Raw genomic sequence first — 20,290 nt, forward strand, 5'->3', positions numbered from 1 at the left:
TCCATCCATCCATCCATCCATCCATCCATCCATCCATCCATCCATCCATCCATCCGTCTGTCCTTCACTGTGGTATTGTGTCGCTTGCCAGCTCCTCATTACCACATTGCTGAATGTCATTCTAGCTTTATCTCTAATGGAGTCTTAGAGGCAAATGTTAAAGTAGAAAGAGCCCTGGAATGTGATTCAGAAACCAAGAGTTCTAATTCTGATTCTGTCAGTTACCATTCATGTGAGCAAGTTCTCAAACCTTTATAAGTTTCATTTTTCTTATCTGTCAAATGTGGGTTTTGGACTAGAACAATGGACAGAAAAAGTTAACACTGGAAAGGACCTTAGAAATCCTACAGTCTGACCCTTTATTGTACTGATAAGGACGTGGAAGCTGTCCTTTGAGAGGGGACAAGGCCTGCCCAGTGTTGCCTGTGGCAGACTCAAGTCTTTTGACTCTAACTATAATGCTCATTTTATTTCACTGTACTGTTGGGCATCGTGGTGCATTCCTGTAATTTCAGCCACCAAGAGGTTGAAGCTAGTGAACTGCTTGAGCTCAGGGGTTCTGAGATGCAGCATGCTAAGTTGTTCAGTTATCTGAATTGTCTGGCACCAATATGGTAAGCTTCACACCCCGACCCAGAAGTGGGGGAAACCAGGCTACCTAAAGAGGAGAAAACTGGAGGTCAAAGTTCCCATGCCAATCAGCAACCTGTGAGTGGTTGCTATACTTCTAGCTTGGATAAGAGAGGGAGAAACAATCTCAAAGTAAACCAAACCAAAACATTCCACCAGGCTGTCTCCTTGGATATACTCTCAGGTCCATTTCAACTCTAACACAGAATCATAGACTTGGAGTTATGAGGGACTTTGATCCCTCTGATTCTGTGACTTAGGAATTCCTACCTTGGCCTTAGGGCAGCTAGGTGGCTTAGTGGATAGAATGTGAGGTCTTACATCAGGAAGAAACATCTTCCTGAGTTCAAATCTGGTCTCAAATACTTACTAGCAGTGTGACCCTGGGTAAGGCACTTAACCCTGTTTGCCTCAGTTCCTTATCTGTAAAATGAGAAGAAGGAAATGGCAAACCATTCCAGTATCTTTGCCAAGAAAATCCCAAATGGGTCACAAAGAGTCAGACACATTGAAATGACTCAACCCCCCCCCCCCACCACCACCTTGGCTTAGTCCTGTGGTTTGTCTTGCTTGTATTGATTGCTTGTTCCTCAGAATCTCTAGCAAAGAGTTGGTTAGTTAAGGATGCTTGGGGTGTTGTTTCCCAATAGTCAATATAATGGGCAATGACTGTTCTCTTATATACAGCCTTCTTCGACTCCATTCTTGGAGGCAGAATGCTGGACTGGATGGAGCACTGGTCTGTCTTGGAATGACATTTCCTATCTTCTTACTGAAGGAGTTTTAAACCAAGTAATAAACAGAATACATGTAGCTTTTCTATCCATTTATAAGGAAAACATCAAAAAACACATCTTTAGGATGGCTTCTCATAAAGATGTTTCACTGTAGATTGGACTAGGAACAGGCACAATTGAAGTCATACTAGGAAACCCATTGGAGGGATGGGGCATCACAAATACTGGTCAGAGAAGTAGCCAAGTGGCTACTGCACAATCTGTTATCACAGGCCACATATGCCAAGATAACTGTGCCAATATGGCTGGAACACCCCTTTAAGCACCCACAGTATATCCTTAAGGGCAAAGAAAGACTGCTTAGCTGCGGCTGACAAATACATCTCTTACCTCGGTGACAGCAAAGCTTCTCTTGCCACAGGGAACCACCTTGTACCATTTGTCATGCAGCACGTCCATAAATCCATGTGACTTGTACTGGCTGATAAGTTCTGATATGTTTGAGGTCAGTGGAGAGTTTGGAGGAAGGCCAATACCATAGCCTAGGAGAAAATACAATTTCAAATGACATTTCCTCCATTGTTCCTGAGAGGCTGTGATAGATATCTTTGATTCAGTATCAGGCATGATCATGGGAATAAAATCTTAAATTTATAAAGCACCTTTCTTTCAAAGGCTTCAAAGATATTTTTATATGTTTTCCCTTTTAGATCAATAATTTTCCTATGAAAGGACCTTATGAGCCTATATACCTCTTCCTGAGGTAATAGAAAGCAAGTTTACACTAGAAGTCAGGATATCTCGTTTCTAGCTCCAGCTTTGCCATGAACTAATTGTGTGATCCCTTCCAAGTCATTTAGCTAATGTAAGCTTTGGTTTCCTTAGTTTGATTTCTGATCCCTAAAATACATTTTAGCTCTAATGTGCTATGTCTTTCATTGATATAGAGTCACAGAAGGAGAATTAGGAACCCAGGAAACATCATTATTAAAGACTATTCCTCTTATTCTAGTTACCCGATTTTCAAGGAGGACAATTTACCCAGAGGTAAGACTATGACATCAGTAGGTGTGTGTACCCAGGAGAGGATATAAGAGATTTTATGTGAGATGTGTAGGGAAGACAGGGATGGAGAGCAAGTCACACCACGTAGTCCTGGAGATATTAGCAACGTAACAAGAGATGCTAAGCCACATGTGGACCTAGAGAGAAAGCTACATATGGCCCACAGCATGAAGTGGACTTTGCTTGATAGGTATATTAAACCAATAATGGAGCAGGGGAGTGCCAAAGGGAAAAGAAAGGTGATTGTGAAAGGGAACTGTGGAAACAATGGCTTGGAGTTGTGGTTGAAACCAAATTATAGAACCACACCATGATGGGGCAAAACTAGAACTTGTCTTACACTAGTACTGTGTGTCATGTGGATTAAGTAGATTTGGGGTAAAGGGAAGGAGATAAATGCTCTGCAAACCTAGAATTCTTTTCTGAGGGGCCCATCAGAGAGGAAAATTGCTTGACTTCTTAGTAACGCTGAATCTTGTAGGGTAGTACTCTAAGTTAGAAGGACTGTTTTGGTTCTTATGAGAGAAAGCAGAGTATTTTTGACTATCTTTGGCTCATGTACAAGTCCTTTTTTATTAAATAAATTAAACCTGTTTAAATTAGTACCCCAATTAGCTTGAGTACTTTATAGGTAGCTGAGGACGTTTTGGACATCAAAATGTACAATATGAAGAAATTTCCAGGGTTTTCTTAGGTAGAGGCATGAGCCAAAAAGATGAAGCAGAGAAATTTTGTGAGGCAGACTCCCAAAATTGTACACAATTCCTTATATCAAGATGTTCAAGATATTCTAACACCAGGAGTATGCTTTCATATATTGGTACCATTATATGATGCCAATGATGGCAGCTATGGTGAGAAATGTGGGTAGGCTATTCAGTCCTAACCTTAGAAAAGCCCTGACCCAAATATTTTAGGTCTGAGATCTCAACATTTAGTCTTACTTAGTTGCTAAAATATTTTGGAACCAAGGTCCATATTTGTTTTCTTTTTTAGGTGAACAGGGTGATATGATAAAAATCTTTAACTGCTAAAGGGGTGCTATATAGAAGGATGGGATTTGTTCTATGAGGCCCTGGAGGGCTTCTGACTAAGGGTCAATATGAGGAAAAATAATCTAACAATAAGAGCTGTCCAGTGGGCTGCCTTGTGAGGTAGTGTGTTTCCTTTCAATGGAACTCTTCTAGCTGAGGTAGGGACACTACTTATTAGAAATGCTGCAGAGGAGATTTATACTTTCTGAACTGAACTAGATGACCCCGAGCCTTTTCCAACACCAAGAGTCTATGATTCACAGTCTCTCTTGTCAGCAACCTCCGGGATCCTTTTCCAGGACTGAAACCTCAGGAAACTAGGCCCATCTTTGTCTTTTCCCTGTCTTCTTACTGGTTGAGTGGACAGCAATTATTGCATTCTAGTCTGTTGCTATCCTGGAAATTACTTTGAGAGACCACATAAAAGGGACCATAGACAACTGAATTTTGTTCTTAGCTCTTCAGTGTTACAACTACAAAAGCTTTTTTTTTTTTTAAGCTTCCAGGAAAATGGAGGTAGATAAACTGAAAATATTGCTGAACTCTTTCACAGATCAAAAATGAATAGCATTCAAAAAGCTGCATATGTTTAGTGAAAAATATATTTTCTATAGTTCTGTCCCTTTATTATTCATTTCCAAGGACATTTATATGAAAATTGGGTCTTTGTTCTTTTTTCGCATAAATACAAAACCTTTCATTGAAATTCCAGGGCAGGGATGTGTGTATGCTTAATAATTGACATAGATGAAATAAATAATACAAAAGTGCCACTTGATCTTACAAATAACATACATTATTTTTTCCCTAATTATTTCTTTTGTTCCTTAACAGTGGGGTGTAAAGAAAATTAAGACAATGACAATAATAGCTACTAGAATTTTCGAATCTATTCAACATTTATTTTTGAGTACCCAATGTGTGCCTTACTATTTTGGTTTGGAGGGCAAGGCTGATGATGGAATCTATTAGGAAGACAGGTTGTCCAGCATATTCTCTTATCAGATAGAATGTATTCATACGTAAGTAAAAAAAATAAAGTATGGGAGAGATGTTATAGGACTGGAGAAGGGCAAATGTAGTCGTGTCCATGAAAGGGAAGAGGGTAGAATTTGCAAACTATAGATAAGTGAACTTTATTTTGATTCCCGGCAAGATTCTAGGTTATAAGGGAGGAAGGGAACAAGTATTTATTAAGCACCTGTTATATCCCAAGCATCGTTCTATGCTTTGCAAATAGGGGTGGCTTTTGAATATTTAGATGGGGAAGTGATGATCAGTTAGGGCCAGCATAGCTTCTCAAAAACAGATCATAGCAAACTCACTTAATTTCCCCCTTTTTTGACATTTACTGCACTTGAAGGTTATGGGATGTAGTAGATATAGTATACCTTTTTGGAAAACATTTAACAGAATTTCTTATTCTGTCTTCATGGACAAGATGGAGAAATGTGGCCTAGAAGATAGGCTAGGTAGGAAGACATCTCTATAGAGGACTCCAGGGATCTATCCTTGGTTCCTATTCCAGTCAACATTTTTTGTCAGTGACTTGCCTGGAGGCACAGATATCACCCACACTTATCAGATCTGTAGGTGACCCCAAAATGAGAGTAATAGCTATTATAATGGATGGAAGATTCAGTGTCACAAAATGTGAGGCAAAAGGTAATGCAAACCTAGGCTGCATTAAGAAAGGTAGTTTGTCCTGGATTAGGGAGGTGGCCCTTCTGCTGTACTCTATCTGTATGGTTCAGTGTCTTTCCAAACATGTTACACAGAGAACCAAGTACAGATTTGGGGGGGTCTATGTTTGGTTCTATGTGCAATATTTTAGGAAGGACATTGAAGTTCGAATCCAGACTCTGCAGTTCATTTCTGGCATGAGTCATCTAACCTTGCTGTAACCCGGTTCTTTCATCTATAAAATGAGAGGGTTGGACTTGAGTTTTAAGGTTCTTTCCAGCTTTAGAGCTATTCCAACCTCATAGCAAACAGGCTACTTTAAAGAAGTTTCTTCCAAATTTCTCCTGGCTTGTGTGGTAGGCAATTCTAGTCCTGATGATTGCACCTGACGACAAATCTATTCTGGAATCATGTATCGTGGTCGCCTAGACTCAGTACGTGAGGAGACAGTCAAGTTTTTAAAATGAATGCTTCTAAGGAGGTAATACTTATTCTAAAAATAAGCTTCGAGAACACTGTACAGGTATTCAAATGCACCAGGAGAAAAGCTTCATCTAATGTACATTGATATTTGGAGAAACTGCCACACTGAAAGTGATAAACATTAAATCCCTCCACTCTATCACATCTCAGTTAAATTGCAATTGACCTGGTAAAAATAGATCTCTATCCATTATCATCTGATATTCTAATTTGCTGCACTGTTATGCACATAGTCAATGCTGAGACTGTATTCTTGGTTCTCCTGCTGAATATTACCATTAAAGAGAATGGAAACTATGCATCTGGAGTATGGTGGTAGAGAGGGGATATGCAGATGAAACTTATTTTGATTGGGGTATGGGGGAGTTTTATAAAATAGCAACATTTTCATTATAATTAGAACTAAAGGACCAAAAGCACAAGAGTTTAATTTTCATTCTCCATCATTTGAATTTAAAATGTGTCTGTCCTTAAGGACTAGAGGATGGCTTTTCTACCTGCCAGCTTCTTCTGGCATTCTGAATCACTTTCCTAATTATCATTAGTAGCTAAGAGCTGCCATCAAGACTGCACTGGCCATATTTTTGTTGCATAAAGCACAATAGGATCCTCCAGATTGAAAGATGAAGGCATCAGGCTCTTTGGACAATTATAGGATCATGGATAGAGTTGGAAGGATCCTGTGGGCCAACAAGTCCAAATCCTTCATTTTACAGATGAGAACTAGACTGGTTAAATTACCTTCCCCAAGTCCACACAGCCAGCATATGTCTGAGGTATGTTGAAATCCAGGTCTTTCAGATTAAAAGTCAAGTACTCTATCCATACCGTACTATCTATACAATGCTGCTTCTAGGACAAGGGAACAATTTCCAGAACATGATCTTGACTACTTTCTTACAAATTAATTGGAACTTCTGTGTTAAGGGTGGTAGAAATATATTTTGGTTCCATTGACTCCACAGGCTAACAGTATTGTGTTTATATCTGCTTGGAAAATACCTGCTTCTGAAATAACCTCTCAGATGACTAGGGTTAACAACATTGTCAGAAAGAAAGATCCATTTAGTCTGGCAGACTTTCCATGATATGTCATTTGCAGTCAATGTAGAGAAAGGGCTCAGAATGTATTTTAATTGACTTAATGTTCAGACTTTAAAAGTATCTTTTAAAATATGGATTTTTTTCTCTTTTGAAGATAAAAACAAAGGTATGTGAAAGAAGACCTAAGACAATCAGGATAAACTTGGGTGAATTACATAACTTGTTGGCCTTGTTTATTGACCCAAAATATTGATGGCTCTTATGGGCATTGAAACAAGCCTGACTTAACAGCACATTGAGTTCTTTGGATGGAATGCCATATATCATTATTGTTCGTCTTCATTATCCTTGCTCCTCCTAGGACATTTATTGCTGCAGTGCTTAACTTTGGGACATGTATTAATTTATCTCAACAGCTTCTTTTCCAATTCCAGTGACTCTTTATTCCACTGGTACATAAGATTCAATTTCACCCAAGACTTCCCACAGCCTCTTGAACATTTAACAGCTTTGATCCCCCCTTCTGCATACTTGCTCAGGAACAAAATCTACTTCTGAGGAGCTTTTAAACAAAACTTAGAGCTGTTGAGTCTAGTTGTTTATAACTTCATTCTGTCAGATAAATAATTTCCCAGGTGATGAAATTTGGGGGGAATTTAGAAGCAAGGTTGTATTGATGGATTAATGTCATTACACATTTATAAAACACACATCTATCTATTTATCTATCTATTACAAGTCAACATACAACATATTGCATGTTTTAATGAAAGTACTCCATTCTCCCTTGTGTCTAAGTGAATTCCTGATACTGATTTTGCCATTCTTTTACCTTTTTTGTTTTTAGATTTTTTTAGACTATTAGTTGGCTATTTGGTTAGTTGCAACAGTTACTATAAATATAGTTTAATGAAATTTAATTGATTGATTAAAATTAATAATGAAATAATATTTGTTGAGTGCCTACTGATTTCGGATTAGTCATTGCGGGAATAGAGAAGTAGCAAGCAGTATGGCCCTTTCTTTCAAGGAATTTACAAGCTGTTCAGCAATACAAAGTATTTTGAAACTTCTCAATGAAAATTCCACTGGCTATTGGAATGTAATATATTTTAAGCAAGGATCATAATTTTTTCCCATGAGAATAGTAAATCAATAGGTAAAAATGGATAGTGGAAGCATCTGTTTAATTTTTTCATTTTACTCCACGCAATTGGAAAGAGGGATCCTAAATTGGTGGTTGCCTTTTTTTCCTTTATACTTTTTCATTTTCGAAACCAATAACTAGCTATGTGAGCACTGGCAAGAACTCGTTTACTCCTCCCAGGCAACTCTCTAACACTAGAAGTTAGAGGTGAGTTAATAATTTGTGTTAATGTAGAGAGTGTCCACACCAGGGAATTCCCCATGCCAGTGAAATGAAGGACTTTAAACCTCCAAAGCCAGATAAGATACTAAACGGGGCCACATGTCAGATTGTTGCTTCACCCTCAAAAACATACTTTCTTCCTTTTTTTGTGACCAAGTCTTACCTTTCTGTGCAATTGATAATGAGAATTGTCTTAGGTGGTTAGTATCTATTCTGAGCTCCACCTCTTAAGTTTTTGTAAGAAGTCAGCAATGAAAATAATAGTCTATTCTAATCTTCAATGTTCCTGTGTATTCTTATAGTGAGCTGCAAGACCTTCCCATAAGGGATCACAGCATTCCACCATTGGAATGAACCATTGTGCATTTATTCCCTTTAAAAACAACATGGTGCCTAGATATGATGTCAAGCACTAGAAACAAAGTTTCATGAGCACAGATGGGAATGTAAGCAAAAAAACGGTAGGGAGTTAATTAGAGCTACAATGGCATCTGGTACTGAGCTAGAGCAGGGTGGAACAATCTATAACATCCTTGCCTTCTTAGATGATAGGGTCACCCCCTAGAGCAAAAGACATCTTGGTCTTTCTTAATCCGAGACAGCTCAGTCAGATATAAAGCAGATCATCATGGCTGCCACCCTCAGGTCCACCTGATATGATTCACTGTTGCTGCTGATGGCAAAGGGACCACAATTACTCAATGTGGAGAAGCAAAATTGAATAACTTTTCCATGTCCCCAGATGCTATGCAAATCAGGAATTATTTGAGCCACACCAAATAGAGGCTTGATTGTCTAGGGAGGCTGCCTTAGCTGCCTTGGGCTCTGGTTTTAATTGCTCACTAACTTTTCCCAAGAACTCTCTCTCTGCCTTTTTCAGTTGTTGGGTACTAGTTTTGGTTTGGAGAAGCTCTGGTTCATGGAGGGGTCATTTTGCCTTTAGAGTTAGGGAAGAGATTGATTGCTCTTGGAGGAAGGCGAAATGGAACAGCTTCAACCCTTGCCATGTGCCATCGATCACAAAAACGGAGCCTGGGGTCAGCAGTCTGCTAATGTGTTCAGGGGAGGGAGATACTGAAGCAGGCAAACTGGAGTTGGAATTGTCCTGATCTCAGGGAGCGTAGTGGCTGGGCCCATTGTACTAATTACATGTTGATTGATTGCGGGATCTCCCATTTAATATACTGGGTGGGATTAAGGGTTTCAGGCAGCAGGCTGTCCATTTCCATTGTGTTGCACTGAACTGAATAATTTGCTGTGAGACAAATGAAAACGACTAACTTGATCAAGGATGTTTTGAGACTCCTTGTATGTTGGAAGGTAAAGGGGGCAAATAATGAGCAGATCTAGAATTTAGAATTTTTAGATGGAAAAGTTCCACTGTCATTTGTCTCCTTTGGCAGAAGCATCTCTCCACAAAGTAGTCCTACTTCATTCTAACTCAGCCTTTAGCGTATAGTCATAAATGCTTGTTTACTTCTTGGCTATATCTTGATCCTAAATCTGTCTTTCTTCTAATGCTGCTGGCATGGTATATAAGTCCTGGTAGATTGTAAACTCTTTGAGGACAAGGACTATGTCTAGGCCAGGAAGGAGGTGATAACCAGAACTAAATTGGCAGCAAAAAAACCAAAAAATACTTGCTGGTGGTCAGGAGGTAATAAAACTCTCCTTAAGGCACTTAAAGAGAGGTCTAACTGTGTAGTAATCTCAGAGAGTTAATTTCAACATGGGTGATCCATTTAAGTTACTTTACTAGCAATGTGCAGGTAGAAAAACCATCAGACTAAGAGTATGAAGCCTTGAATTATAGTCCATTATCTGGCACTGACTCTCTAGGTGACCTCGCATAAAACTCTTTAACCTCAGTAGTTTCCTCCTCTAAAAAAAATGAGAGATGATATTGAAAGTTCCATCTAGCTCTCAAATTCCGTGATTCTAGTTTTACAGACTTAAATTGATCACAAGGTCTGACCGTTAAAGAAATCAAATCAAAATGAAGCAAAATGACATTTTAAAGTATTTTTTTTTTTTTGTTTTTTGCTCTTTGGAGGGCAATTGGGGTTGATGACTTGCTCAAGGTCACACTGCTAGTTTTTGTGTTGTGTCTGATACCAGATTTGAACTCAGGTCCTCCTGACTCCAGGGCCGGTGCTCTATTCACTGTGCCACCTGGCTGCCCCCGCTTTTTTTTAGCAATTGGGGTTAAGTAACTTGCTCAAGGTCACACGGCCAGTTATTTCTGGGTGTGGTGCTAAGTATCTGAGCCCATATTCGATACCCAGGTCATCCTGACACTGGGGCTGGTGCTCTTACTTACTGAGCCACCTGGCCACCCTGCCCCCCCCCCTTTTTTAAAGTTTTTTTTTTTATTTTTGAGCAAAATGACATCTAATACCTGTTAATTAATTATTTCATCCTATCTTCCCTCCCCCTGCCAATTCTCTGCCCAAGCATAGAGAGTTTAAGCATCAGCCTTTGGTGCACCTTGTTTCTACATGATGAGATGAGTAAATGGTACCCCAAAACCATGCACAGCTCTAACAGATTCTGAGATAAGTAGTTGAGGAAAATAAAATGAAAATGAGGAAAGATGGATGGCTCTGTGCATCACTGCTGACATCCACATTGATGACTTGCAAGGTTGGCAAGCCCAACATTCTCAATGAGAGCAAAACAACAGCAACTGATTTATACCTTCAATGGCAAATGGTTTCCCCACTGTGAGCAGTTTGCAGTCAGCGTCAATGGACACTTCATAGTCAAGGAGTGCTTTGTCCATGATGAAGGCGTCCAGCTTCTCTGGATCATTCCTAGGGTCAAAAGAAGATCTCACCATGAGTCATCAATAATCAGGGAGCAGAGAGCAGCAGAGGAACTTGAGGTCAATCAGGCTAGCTAGTGGTGAAGTTATCTCCTTTTGCATCTTACCGCACTGAAGAATGTACATCAAGGACAGTAATTTCAGTGGGGATGAGGCTTAAATTCCCCTTGCTCCAGGCTGGCATGAGGCACTTATTTCCATAGACTCTGGCAAAGAGAAGGTCAGAACTGCCTTGACCTTCTCTAACACGGTTCTTGATGGGGTTCAGATCTGGTGGTTTACGAATGGAGACCTCATAAATCCATGCATTGAAATGGTGATCCTTATCGGGCAATAGCTTTATCGAAGACTTTGTAGGTCAGGTTGCCATTCCCTGGGATGGTTAATGAGCAAGGAAGGATAAATAAAATAGTAGATCCTCTAGGGCAGATGGCAGCAAATGATTCATTATGACAGGTATTACAGTGCATCAGAAAGAGTACCAGAAAGGAAGTTAGAACTGGATTTGAGTCCTAACTGTTTCCTTTATGGACTGTGTGACTATGGGCAAGCAGTTTCAGTATTTTAATCTATACAAGGGAGAAATAATAGTTTCACTGTATTAAACAGTAGCTATTATTACTTACAGGGTTTGTTTTGAGGATCAGATGATATGATACAAGTAAAGTGTATTATAATTGCAAAGCACTATATAAATGGGTTATCATTATTGATGATACTTTTAGGCCAGTAGGATTGACTCAGTCAATTTGACAAACACTGAATAAATACCTTTTGTGTGCAGGGTAGAGAGGAAAAATGGCATTTCATGTGCTCTAGGAGCTCATAATCTACCAGAGTGATATTATATGTACACAAATAGGTATAATGCAAGGTACAGTATAATAAGGACAAAGAGATACAGACAAATCTCTAGGAATATTTCAGGTGGAAGAGAATCGCTTTCAGTTAGGGGCAGGAGAAAGTCTCATGGAAGAGTTTATGGAAGGAAGAGAAGGAATTCAACAGGCAGAGGTGAGGAAGGACTACATTTTCAGCCATGAGGAACAGCTTGTTTGAATGCTTGGAGATGGGAGATGGCAAAAAAAAGAATGTGATGGCAAGATAGAGGGTGTAATGAGGAATAATGTGAAATAAGAAAGAAGGGCCAGATTTAGGAAGGCTCTAAGTACCAGGATAAGGAGTTTGAATTTTATGTTATAGAATAGAGGTATCACTTCCCAAGTATGAAAAAATCATATTAAATATTTAACAAAATGAATAAAAATACATGTATATATGCATATATATATGTATATTATATTATATATACACATATAAAACATTATATTTTAAAACTAAGTCAGTCTGTGGCCAGCAATAATCCTTATGGATGGATTAGTAACCTCCATTTCGGTTAGAGTTTGGTACCACTGTTACAGAGAATAGGGGATGGAGATGATAATGGTAAATGTAGGTTATCTGATGGTATTTAGTGACTAAATGAAACTCTAGAGTAATTATTTACTTCCAACACTCAAAAAGGGTTGGGTAATGATAATGATGACGACGACGACGACGACGATGATGATGATGATGATGATGATGATGATAGTGATAACTTACATTTGTATTGTGCTTTAAGTTGTGTATTGTCTTTCCCTTATAACAAGTCTTTGAATATTATTATTTTGTAGAAGAGGAAAATGCATTTGGAGAGATTAAGTGACTTTCTCAAGGTCTAATAGCTAAGGGACAGAGCTGGGATTCAAACTTGGGAATCCTGAGTCTAAGACCTAAGACTAGAACAATTCACTTAAGCAAGACTTTATTAAGTGCCTTTTATGTGCAAGGCACTGTACTATGTCCTAGGGATACAGAGACAAAAAAGAAAAAGAGTTCTTGCCCACAGGGAGCTTACATTCTTCTGAAGGGTAAAGCAATAAGCAAATATAAGACAATTTGACCACAGAGAACACTAATAACTAGCAGGATCAGGAAATGCTTTCCATTGGAAGTGACACTTGAGCTGACCCTTAAAGGAAGTCAAGAATTTTAAGGGGCAGATGTGAAGATGTAGTGTGGGCTAGATATGGGGACAAGCTATGCAAAGAGGTGGAAATGGGAGATGGAATGCTGAGTTTAGAAAACAACAAGAGTTCAGCTGGAAGGTAGCTTGTGTAAAGAGAAGTAATGTGAAACAACTCTGGAAAGGTCAAGTGAATCCTCACTATGAAAGGCTGTAAATGGCAAATAGAGAAAGTAGCTATATTTTATTCTAGATGAAGTAGGGAGCCATTGAAGCTTTTTGAGGAGGGGAGTGGCATGGTCAGATTTGTGCTTTTGGAATATCAGCTTGATCACTTTGTGGAGGATGGACTAGGGAAGGGGAAGGAAACCAATTAAGAGCTATTACTATAGTCCAGGCAAGATATAATAATAGACTTAACTTGTGGGAAGGGAAAGAGAAACGAAAAGGAAAAGAAATGGGAAGGGGAAGGGAAGAGAAAGGAAGAGGGAAAGGAAGAGAAAAGTGGAGGGGAGAGAAGTGAGCAGAAAGGAGAAAAGCACAATCTCCAATGGCAGAGGAACAGCCATACTGCCATACAGTTTCAGGGGGCACTCATAGAGTCTAAAAGAGGGCACCAGCGCACTGATTTTCCTCTGGTTCCTCTTGGTGGCTAGAATGTACCTTTTGGAGCTGGTCATAGTGTCTTAGAGAAGAGCATTTTCAAGACCTTCCTGGATGGAATGGAAAGGAGCAGGCAGGCTCTGCTGACCTTTAAGCATAAGTTATTCAGGAAACAAAAACACGCATGAATTTATTTTGGCATGACAGCTTTTCCCAGAAATCTACTCTGGGAGAACTTTATTCAGTGGACGAAGCATTTCTTTAGTGTTCCTAAGCTCCCCTTTCTCCCTTTTTTTTCCTCCTTGGTCCCTTTTACTTTATAATTAAAAGGTACGCAGTGTCCTCATGCTTTCTCGCTCATCCCCACAGCAGAACCTGATCTTAGGGAAGGAGTTGATAAACTACAAATACATTACATCTCCTAGGAAGTATTTGTATCTTTTGTATTTGGCTTGGGTCAAGAGAGTGACTCTCTAAGTGCAGACATTGCCAAGATCTTTTTTTTGGTGAGGTGTCAAGAGAGACTTCTTGGTGTTTGAAGTCGTAACACAGAGTTGTCTATTTATTCTGTCCCAGCAATCTGTCTGGGATTAGAAAGACTTCTTTTGGATTACAGGCAAGGAAGAAGACAGCATAAATGGCTATAGAGTATAGAAGCAGTGTAGATTTGGAGTCAGAAGACTTGGCTTCAAATTCTACCTCTCTCAGTTGTTATTTGTATGGCCTGGGCATTTACCCTGTCTAGGCCTCAGTTTCCTCATCTATAAAAGAAGGGAGTTGAAATAGATGGCCTTTAAAGTCCCATTCAACCCTAAATCTTTGATCCTATAATACTATCCACCTTTCTACTTGGCTATTTTGAAAACCAAGAATCTTTGAAGGTAAGGGAAAGGTCTCCAGAATACAGCTCACTTTGACTCCAATTCAGATAGAAGCCAGAGTTTATTGCAGCTTGGAGCAGAAATGATGCTTTTAAAAATAGGTATTTCCAACTGCAGCTCATCTCCTGTGGGGTTATTGCTTTGAAACATAATAGAATCCTTGCAACAGAGTGAAGTTTTAGTGGAACAACTTTACTTATACCAGAGGGTACTTGGAGCCTGAGAAGCATGCTTCACATCACAAAATACAGAACTAATTTAGGCTTGCACTCTAGCAGACAATAAGAAATCAGTTACTATCATCCACTAACACATTTCAGTTAAAAATATTTTTAAAATCTAGTGGTTTAGGGACAGCTAGGTGGCACAGTGAATAGAGCACTGGCCCTGAAGTCAGGTGGACCTGAATTAAAATCCTGTCTCAGACACTCGACATTTAACTAGCCGTGTGACCTTGGGCAAGTCACTTAACACCAATTCCTTCCCTTCTCTCCCCCCAAAAAAGTCTAGTGGTTTGAATACAGTTTTGGGAACTGGCAAATCAAGAGCTCTGAGCTTACCATTTTCCATAAACCACCAAATCCCCAGGCTTTACTTCCCTTTCTGTAAAGTGGAAAGAATTCTAAAACTCCCCCCCACCCCTCACTTGACAAAGTATGGTAAGAAACAATCAATTAATGGACTCTACTCTTCTATGGAATGACAGAATATTCCTGTGTAACCCAAGGTTAAGGGTTCAACCAGTGGAAAAGGCACTGGACTGGTAGACAAGAACAGGGATTTGTTCTAGTGGTTTAGGGGCAGCTAACCACAAGAACTTTTGCTTTCTCCTGTAAAACATGAGGAGCTTGGTCTGGATGGTATTTAAGATGCCTTCTAGGCTTGACCTTCATGATTCTTGTACTAGCCTCTTTTGTCCAAGAAGTTGCTAATTAGCTATACTTTGAAGATGATTAAAAAACCCCTCAGTTATGTGAGTTGAACTGAAAGATACTTCTACCTCCAGGTATCACCCCTCCTGGCTTGCCAAAGCACCCTATACTTTGACCTTAGAAATTGTTTCTTTGGGTCAAAGTGTTTTATCTCCAAGAATCCCATGTATATAATGCAAATACCCCAGGAAAAGGTAACACAACCATCATTAACCATAAAGACCATAATAGGGTTTATGAAAAAAACCCAATTGATTGTAATTGTAGGAAATGGAGATCCAGAATTGGATCAGGAATTAGAAACAGGACAGGCACATTTTGAAGGGGTGGGGGAGTAGAGAGAAAAAGTATATATCTTTGAATATGAGATGCTTCTTACAGAAGTGAAGTCACAATGAGATATTTTCTTGGTCCCCCAAGAAGACACTGAAATATCAAAGAGGTAAGAGAGGAGTAGGAGACATTTAAAATCTGAATAGCAGAGAGAAAAAAAGACAATGGAAAAGATGGAAAGTGACTATAAGAGTTGCATTTTATATATAACCTAGCAGACAACAGGTCAGGTCCACTTCTGTTTACAATAAATATTTTAGTACCAATCAGCTACCCAATTAGATCAAATGCAGTTGAGAAATTAAGAGTAAGAAAAAATAGGGAAAACCAATAATAGTGTTGGCAAGTTTTCATAAAGTCTTACTTAGGAGCCAGTAGCACAATTAACTGTATGACAAATAGGTAGTTTTCTGAGGTGATTTGTCACTTGGGTTAACCATAAGAGCAAGCAGCAAAAAAAAAAAATAAAAATAACAGAGTACTAAGGATCTCAGTTCTAGCAGGTGTGAAGGGCAAGGGGAATTTACAAATGACTTGGAGGAGTGTGCTATGTGTTTTTCTCCAGTGAAAAGTAGCTTCCTTACATATAATTTAGGCTCCCCTAACTACTAGAGAAGACAGTGAAAGAGTTAGAGGAATATCTTTCTATTCAGGATCTTGGAAAAATGAAATGTTCCTCTCAAGAATGGCAGAAGTGATTCAATAGGAAAACAAAGATAAAAAAAGGGGGAGTCAAGATGGTGGAGTAGAAACAGGACTGCCATGGGGCTCTGGCTCTCACATCCTCCAATTCATGTAAAAAGTGACTCTGAGCAAACTTTGGAGCTACAGAACCCAAAAAATGACACAGAGAAGCTAACCTCCCCCTGAAGACAGCCTGGCAGGAATCAGCCAGCACAGCCCTCTGGGAGCCGACCCCAGCCCTGATAGAGCCCGAGGTTCTAGCCTCAGGGCAGGCCTGACCAGCCCCTGGCTGGAGGGACTTCAGATCACCAGCAGCTGTGGCAGTTTCCAGAATTATCAACACATAGTGATAAGAACAAAGTGAGAGGTCAGTGCAGTGTGGACTTTGGGATCCAGTAGTTTGGGAGCACAGTCGACCTTTGCCCCTGGGGTGAGAAGCTGCTGAGGCTCTGTGGCCCTGCAGCCGCTGCCATGGGGCAGGTTCAGCTCCTGGCCTGCAGATTGTAGGGGGAACCAAGCAACCAGTCTGTGGGGTAATCATGCTTGCTTTAACCTGTTTGGATCTGTATTGCAGTCTAGGGTAGAGGTCCTGGGGTATGCGACCAGCTTGCCAGAGCATGTGGAGGCTTCAGAGAGGGCACCCGACTAATACCTTGGGCAGCTGAGAAAACCCCAGCATTTGGGACAAAGCTCCCCTGTCTGGGGGCAGAATCCTACTGTGACCAAAAGCCCCAAAGTCAAGTAATTGAGTGGCAACATGAGCAGGCAAAGGAAGCAAAGCAAACACATCAATATGACTTTACACTCCTATTTTGGGGACAAAAAGGATCAAAGCATGGAACAGGAGGAAGACAACTAAGTCAGAACTCCTGCATCAAAAGCCTCCAAGAAAAATACGAGCTGGTACAGGCCATAGAGGACCTTAAGAAGGATTTTGAAAACCAAACAAGAAAAGTGGAGGAAAAATTGGGAAGAGAAATGAGAATGATGCAAGAAAATTGTGAAATGAGAGTCAACAACCTGACTGAAGAAAATAACACCTCAAAAATAGACTAACTCAAATGGCAAAAGAAGCTCAAAAAGGCAATGAGGAGAAGAATGCCTTAAAAAGCTGAATTTGCCAAATGGAAAAAGAATCTCAAAAGCTTGCTGAAGAGAATCATTCCTTCAGAATTAGATTGGAGCAAATGGAAGCTAGTGACTTTATGAGAAATCAAGATACTATTAAACAGATCCAAACATGAAAAAAATAGAAGGCAATGTGAAATATCTCATTGGGAAAACCACTGACCTGGAAAATAGATCCAGAAGAGATAATTTAAAAATTATTGGACCACCTGAAAGCTGTGATAAAAAAAGAACCTAGAAATCATCCTTCAAGAAATTCCCAAGGAAAATTACCCTGATGTTTTAGAACCAGAGGGCAAAATAGAGGTTGAAAGAATCCACCAATCACCTCCTGAAAAAGATCCTATAAAGAAAACTCCTAGGAATATTATAACCAGGTTCTGGAATTCCCAGATCAAGGAGAAAATATTACAAGCAGCCAGGAAAAAACAATTTGAATATTATGGAAATACAATCAGGATAACCCAGGATCTGGCAGCCTCTACACTGAGGGATCGAAGGGCTTGGAATATGATATTCCGGAGGTCAAAGGAGCTGGGATTAAAACCAAGAATCACCTACCCAGCAAAACTGAGTAGCATGTTTCAGGGGAAAATATGGTCATTCAGTGGAATAGAGGACTTTTAAGTGTTCTAGATGAAAAAATCAGAGTTGAATAGAAAATTTGACATTCAGATACAAGAAGCAAGATAAGCATGAGAAGTTAAACAGGGAAAAGAAATCATAAGGAACTTATCAAAGTTGAACTATTTACATCCCTACATGGAAAAACCATAATTGTAACTTATAAAACTTTCCTCAGTATGAGGATAGTTGAAGGGAATAAAAATGTGTGTGTTTGTATATATGTATATACATATATACAAACACACACACATAAACACATATGTGTCTATATAGGAGGGTATATGGGCATATGAATACATATGTAAATGTGTGTATATATGTTTACAGGTATACATAGGTAGAGGGCACAGGACCAACTTAATAAAGTGAAATTAAGAGGTGAGAGAGGAATATAATGAGAGGAGATGGGGAGAGACAGAATGGGATAAACTATCTCATATAGAAGAGGCAAGGGAAAATGGTCACAATAGAGGGGAAGAACAAGAAGGCAAAAGGGAATGGATCAACCTTATTCTCATTGAATTTGACTTAGGGAGGGAATGACATACACACTAAATAGAGTATCTCACCCTACAGGAGAGTAGTGGGGAAGGGGATGAGAGGCGAGATGATGGAAGGGAGAGCAGGCTGGGGTGGGGGAGGGAAGTTGGAAGAACCCACTTTTGAAAAAGGGACAGATCAAAATAGAGAACAGAACAAGTGGGAGGTGGGATAGGAGGGAGGGAAACAAAGTCAGGCTTTTACAATATATCCACTATGGAAATGTTTTGCATAGCTGCACATTTACAATCTATATTGAACTGCTTATCTTCCCAGAAAGGGTGGGTGACAAGGGAGGAAGGGAATGAATCTGGAATTCAAAGCTCTAAAATCAAATGTTTAAATATATATACATTTTATTATTATTAATATTATTTTACATGTAACTGAGAAATAAGAGATTCAGGCAATAGGGCATAGAGATCCACCATGCCCTACTGGAAAGTTGGAGGGGGTATGGGAGAAGATATGGGAGAGAGCAGATTGGAGGAGGGGATATCCAGTGGGATCACTATTTTGGGGTAGTGGATAGGGGGAAAAAAGGGGAGAAAATTTGTAACTCAAAATCTTGCAGAAATGAATGATGTAAACTAGAAGTTAATAAAACATTTGATAAAAAAAATAAAGATAAAAAAAGGAAACAGAGGGGATCTATGACAGTCAGTTTGAAGGATGGAACAATGAGACCCAGGAGAAGGAAGGGAAGGAGGACTATTGAACTTTTGAAGAGGCTGATAGATTTAAGGCTCCTCTCTTAGAGCAGGGATTCTTAACCTGGGCTCTATGAACTTGTTTTTCTTTTCTTTTTCTTAAAGTTAATTTATTTATTTTTAGTTTTCAACATTCATTTCCATAAGTTTTGAATTTTCTTCCCCTCCCTTTCCTCTACCCTCCCATAGACAGCATGCAATCTGATATAGTCTCTACATTCCTACTAAACATATTTTCCCATTAGTAATGTTGTATAGAAGAATGTGAACTTGTTTTTCAAAAAATATTTTGACAACTGTATTTCAAAATAACTGTTTCCTTTCTAATACTATGCATTTTATTTTATACTTAAAAACATATTATTCTGAGAAGGGGTCTGTAGGCTTTACCAGACTGCCAAAGGGGGTAATAACAAAAAAGAGCATTAAGAACCCTTGCCTTTGAGTACAGAACTTGATTTTCTGAGGAAGAAGCAGTTTTGTGTACTCTGAGGAATGATAAAGTAATGGTGGTTTGTAAGTACCCACTGAGTGGGTACCAAAGAACGTATGCTAACTTTACATGGAAAATAAGGAAGCATGTTCTTTTCCTTTGGTGTGCATATGGGATAAAATGGAGATACGTGTCAAACCTGGCAAATCAGTGACCTCTACTGTTGATTCATATGGTGAAAATGGTACTTGCAGAATAAGCCTAGAGAACACTTCCAGCATTTGTGAAATCCTGGTGAAGAAATGGAAAACCTCAGGGGTACTTGTAGTACTGTCATCGCTGCTGTTAGTTGAAAGTAGAGTTTTCAGAAGAAAAAGACAAATTTAGGGTATGGATAGGTGGTTAAGATTGTTTCTAAGAGTGGGATTTAGATGTCTGGATCACAACTTAAGATTTTTGAATTTCTGTCTCTCTGTCAGTCTATCTCTTTGCCATTGCGGCCTCTTAGCCAGGGAAGGAATCCACCTAAAAATCTGGTGAAA

General features: G+C 39.4%; 1 protein-coding gene across 1 annotated transcript in view; it reads right to left on the reverse strand.

Moving 5' to 3' along the window:
- GRIN3A (glutamate ionotropic receptor NMDA type subunit 3A) overlaps positions 1-20,290 on the reverse strand; it is a 227,323-nt gene that overhangs the window by 47,570 nt on the left and 159,463 nt on the right. Inside the window, exons 5-6 of the mRNA XM_069090621.1 lie at positions 10,743-10,858; positions 1,758-1,909 (exon numbers count right to left, since the gene is read on the reverse strand). Coding sequence (XP_068946722.1) covers positions 1,758-1,909; positions 10,743-10,858 — 268 coding nt within the window. The remainder of the gene's footprint in view (positions 1-1,757; positions 1,910-10,742; positions 10,859-20,290) is intronic.

This window comes from Petaurus breviceps, unplaced genomic scaffold (genome assembly GCF_028583685.1).
Source record: "Petaurus breviceps papuanus isolate PSGF00001 unplaced genomic scaffold, PetGlider_PUasm1.0 187, whole genome shotgun sequence".
Classification (NCBI taxonomy): Eukaryota; Metazoa; Chordata; class Mammalia; order Diprotodontia; family Petauridae; genus Petaurus; species Petaurus breviceps.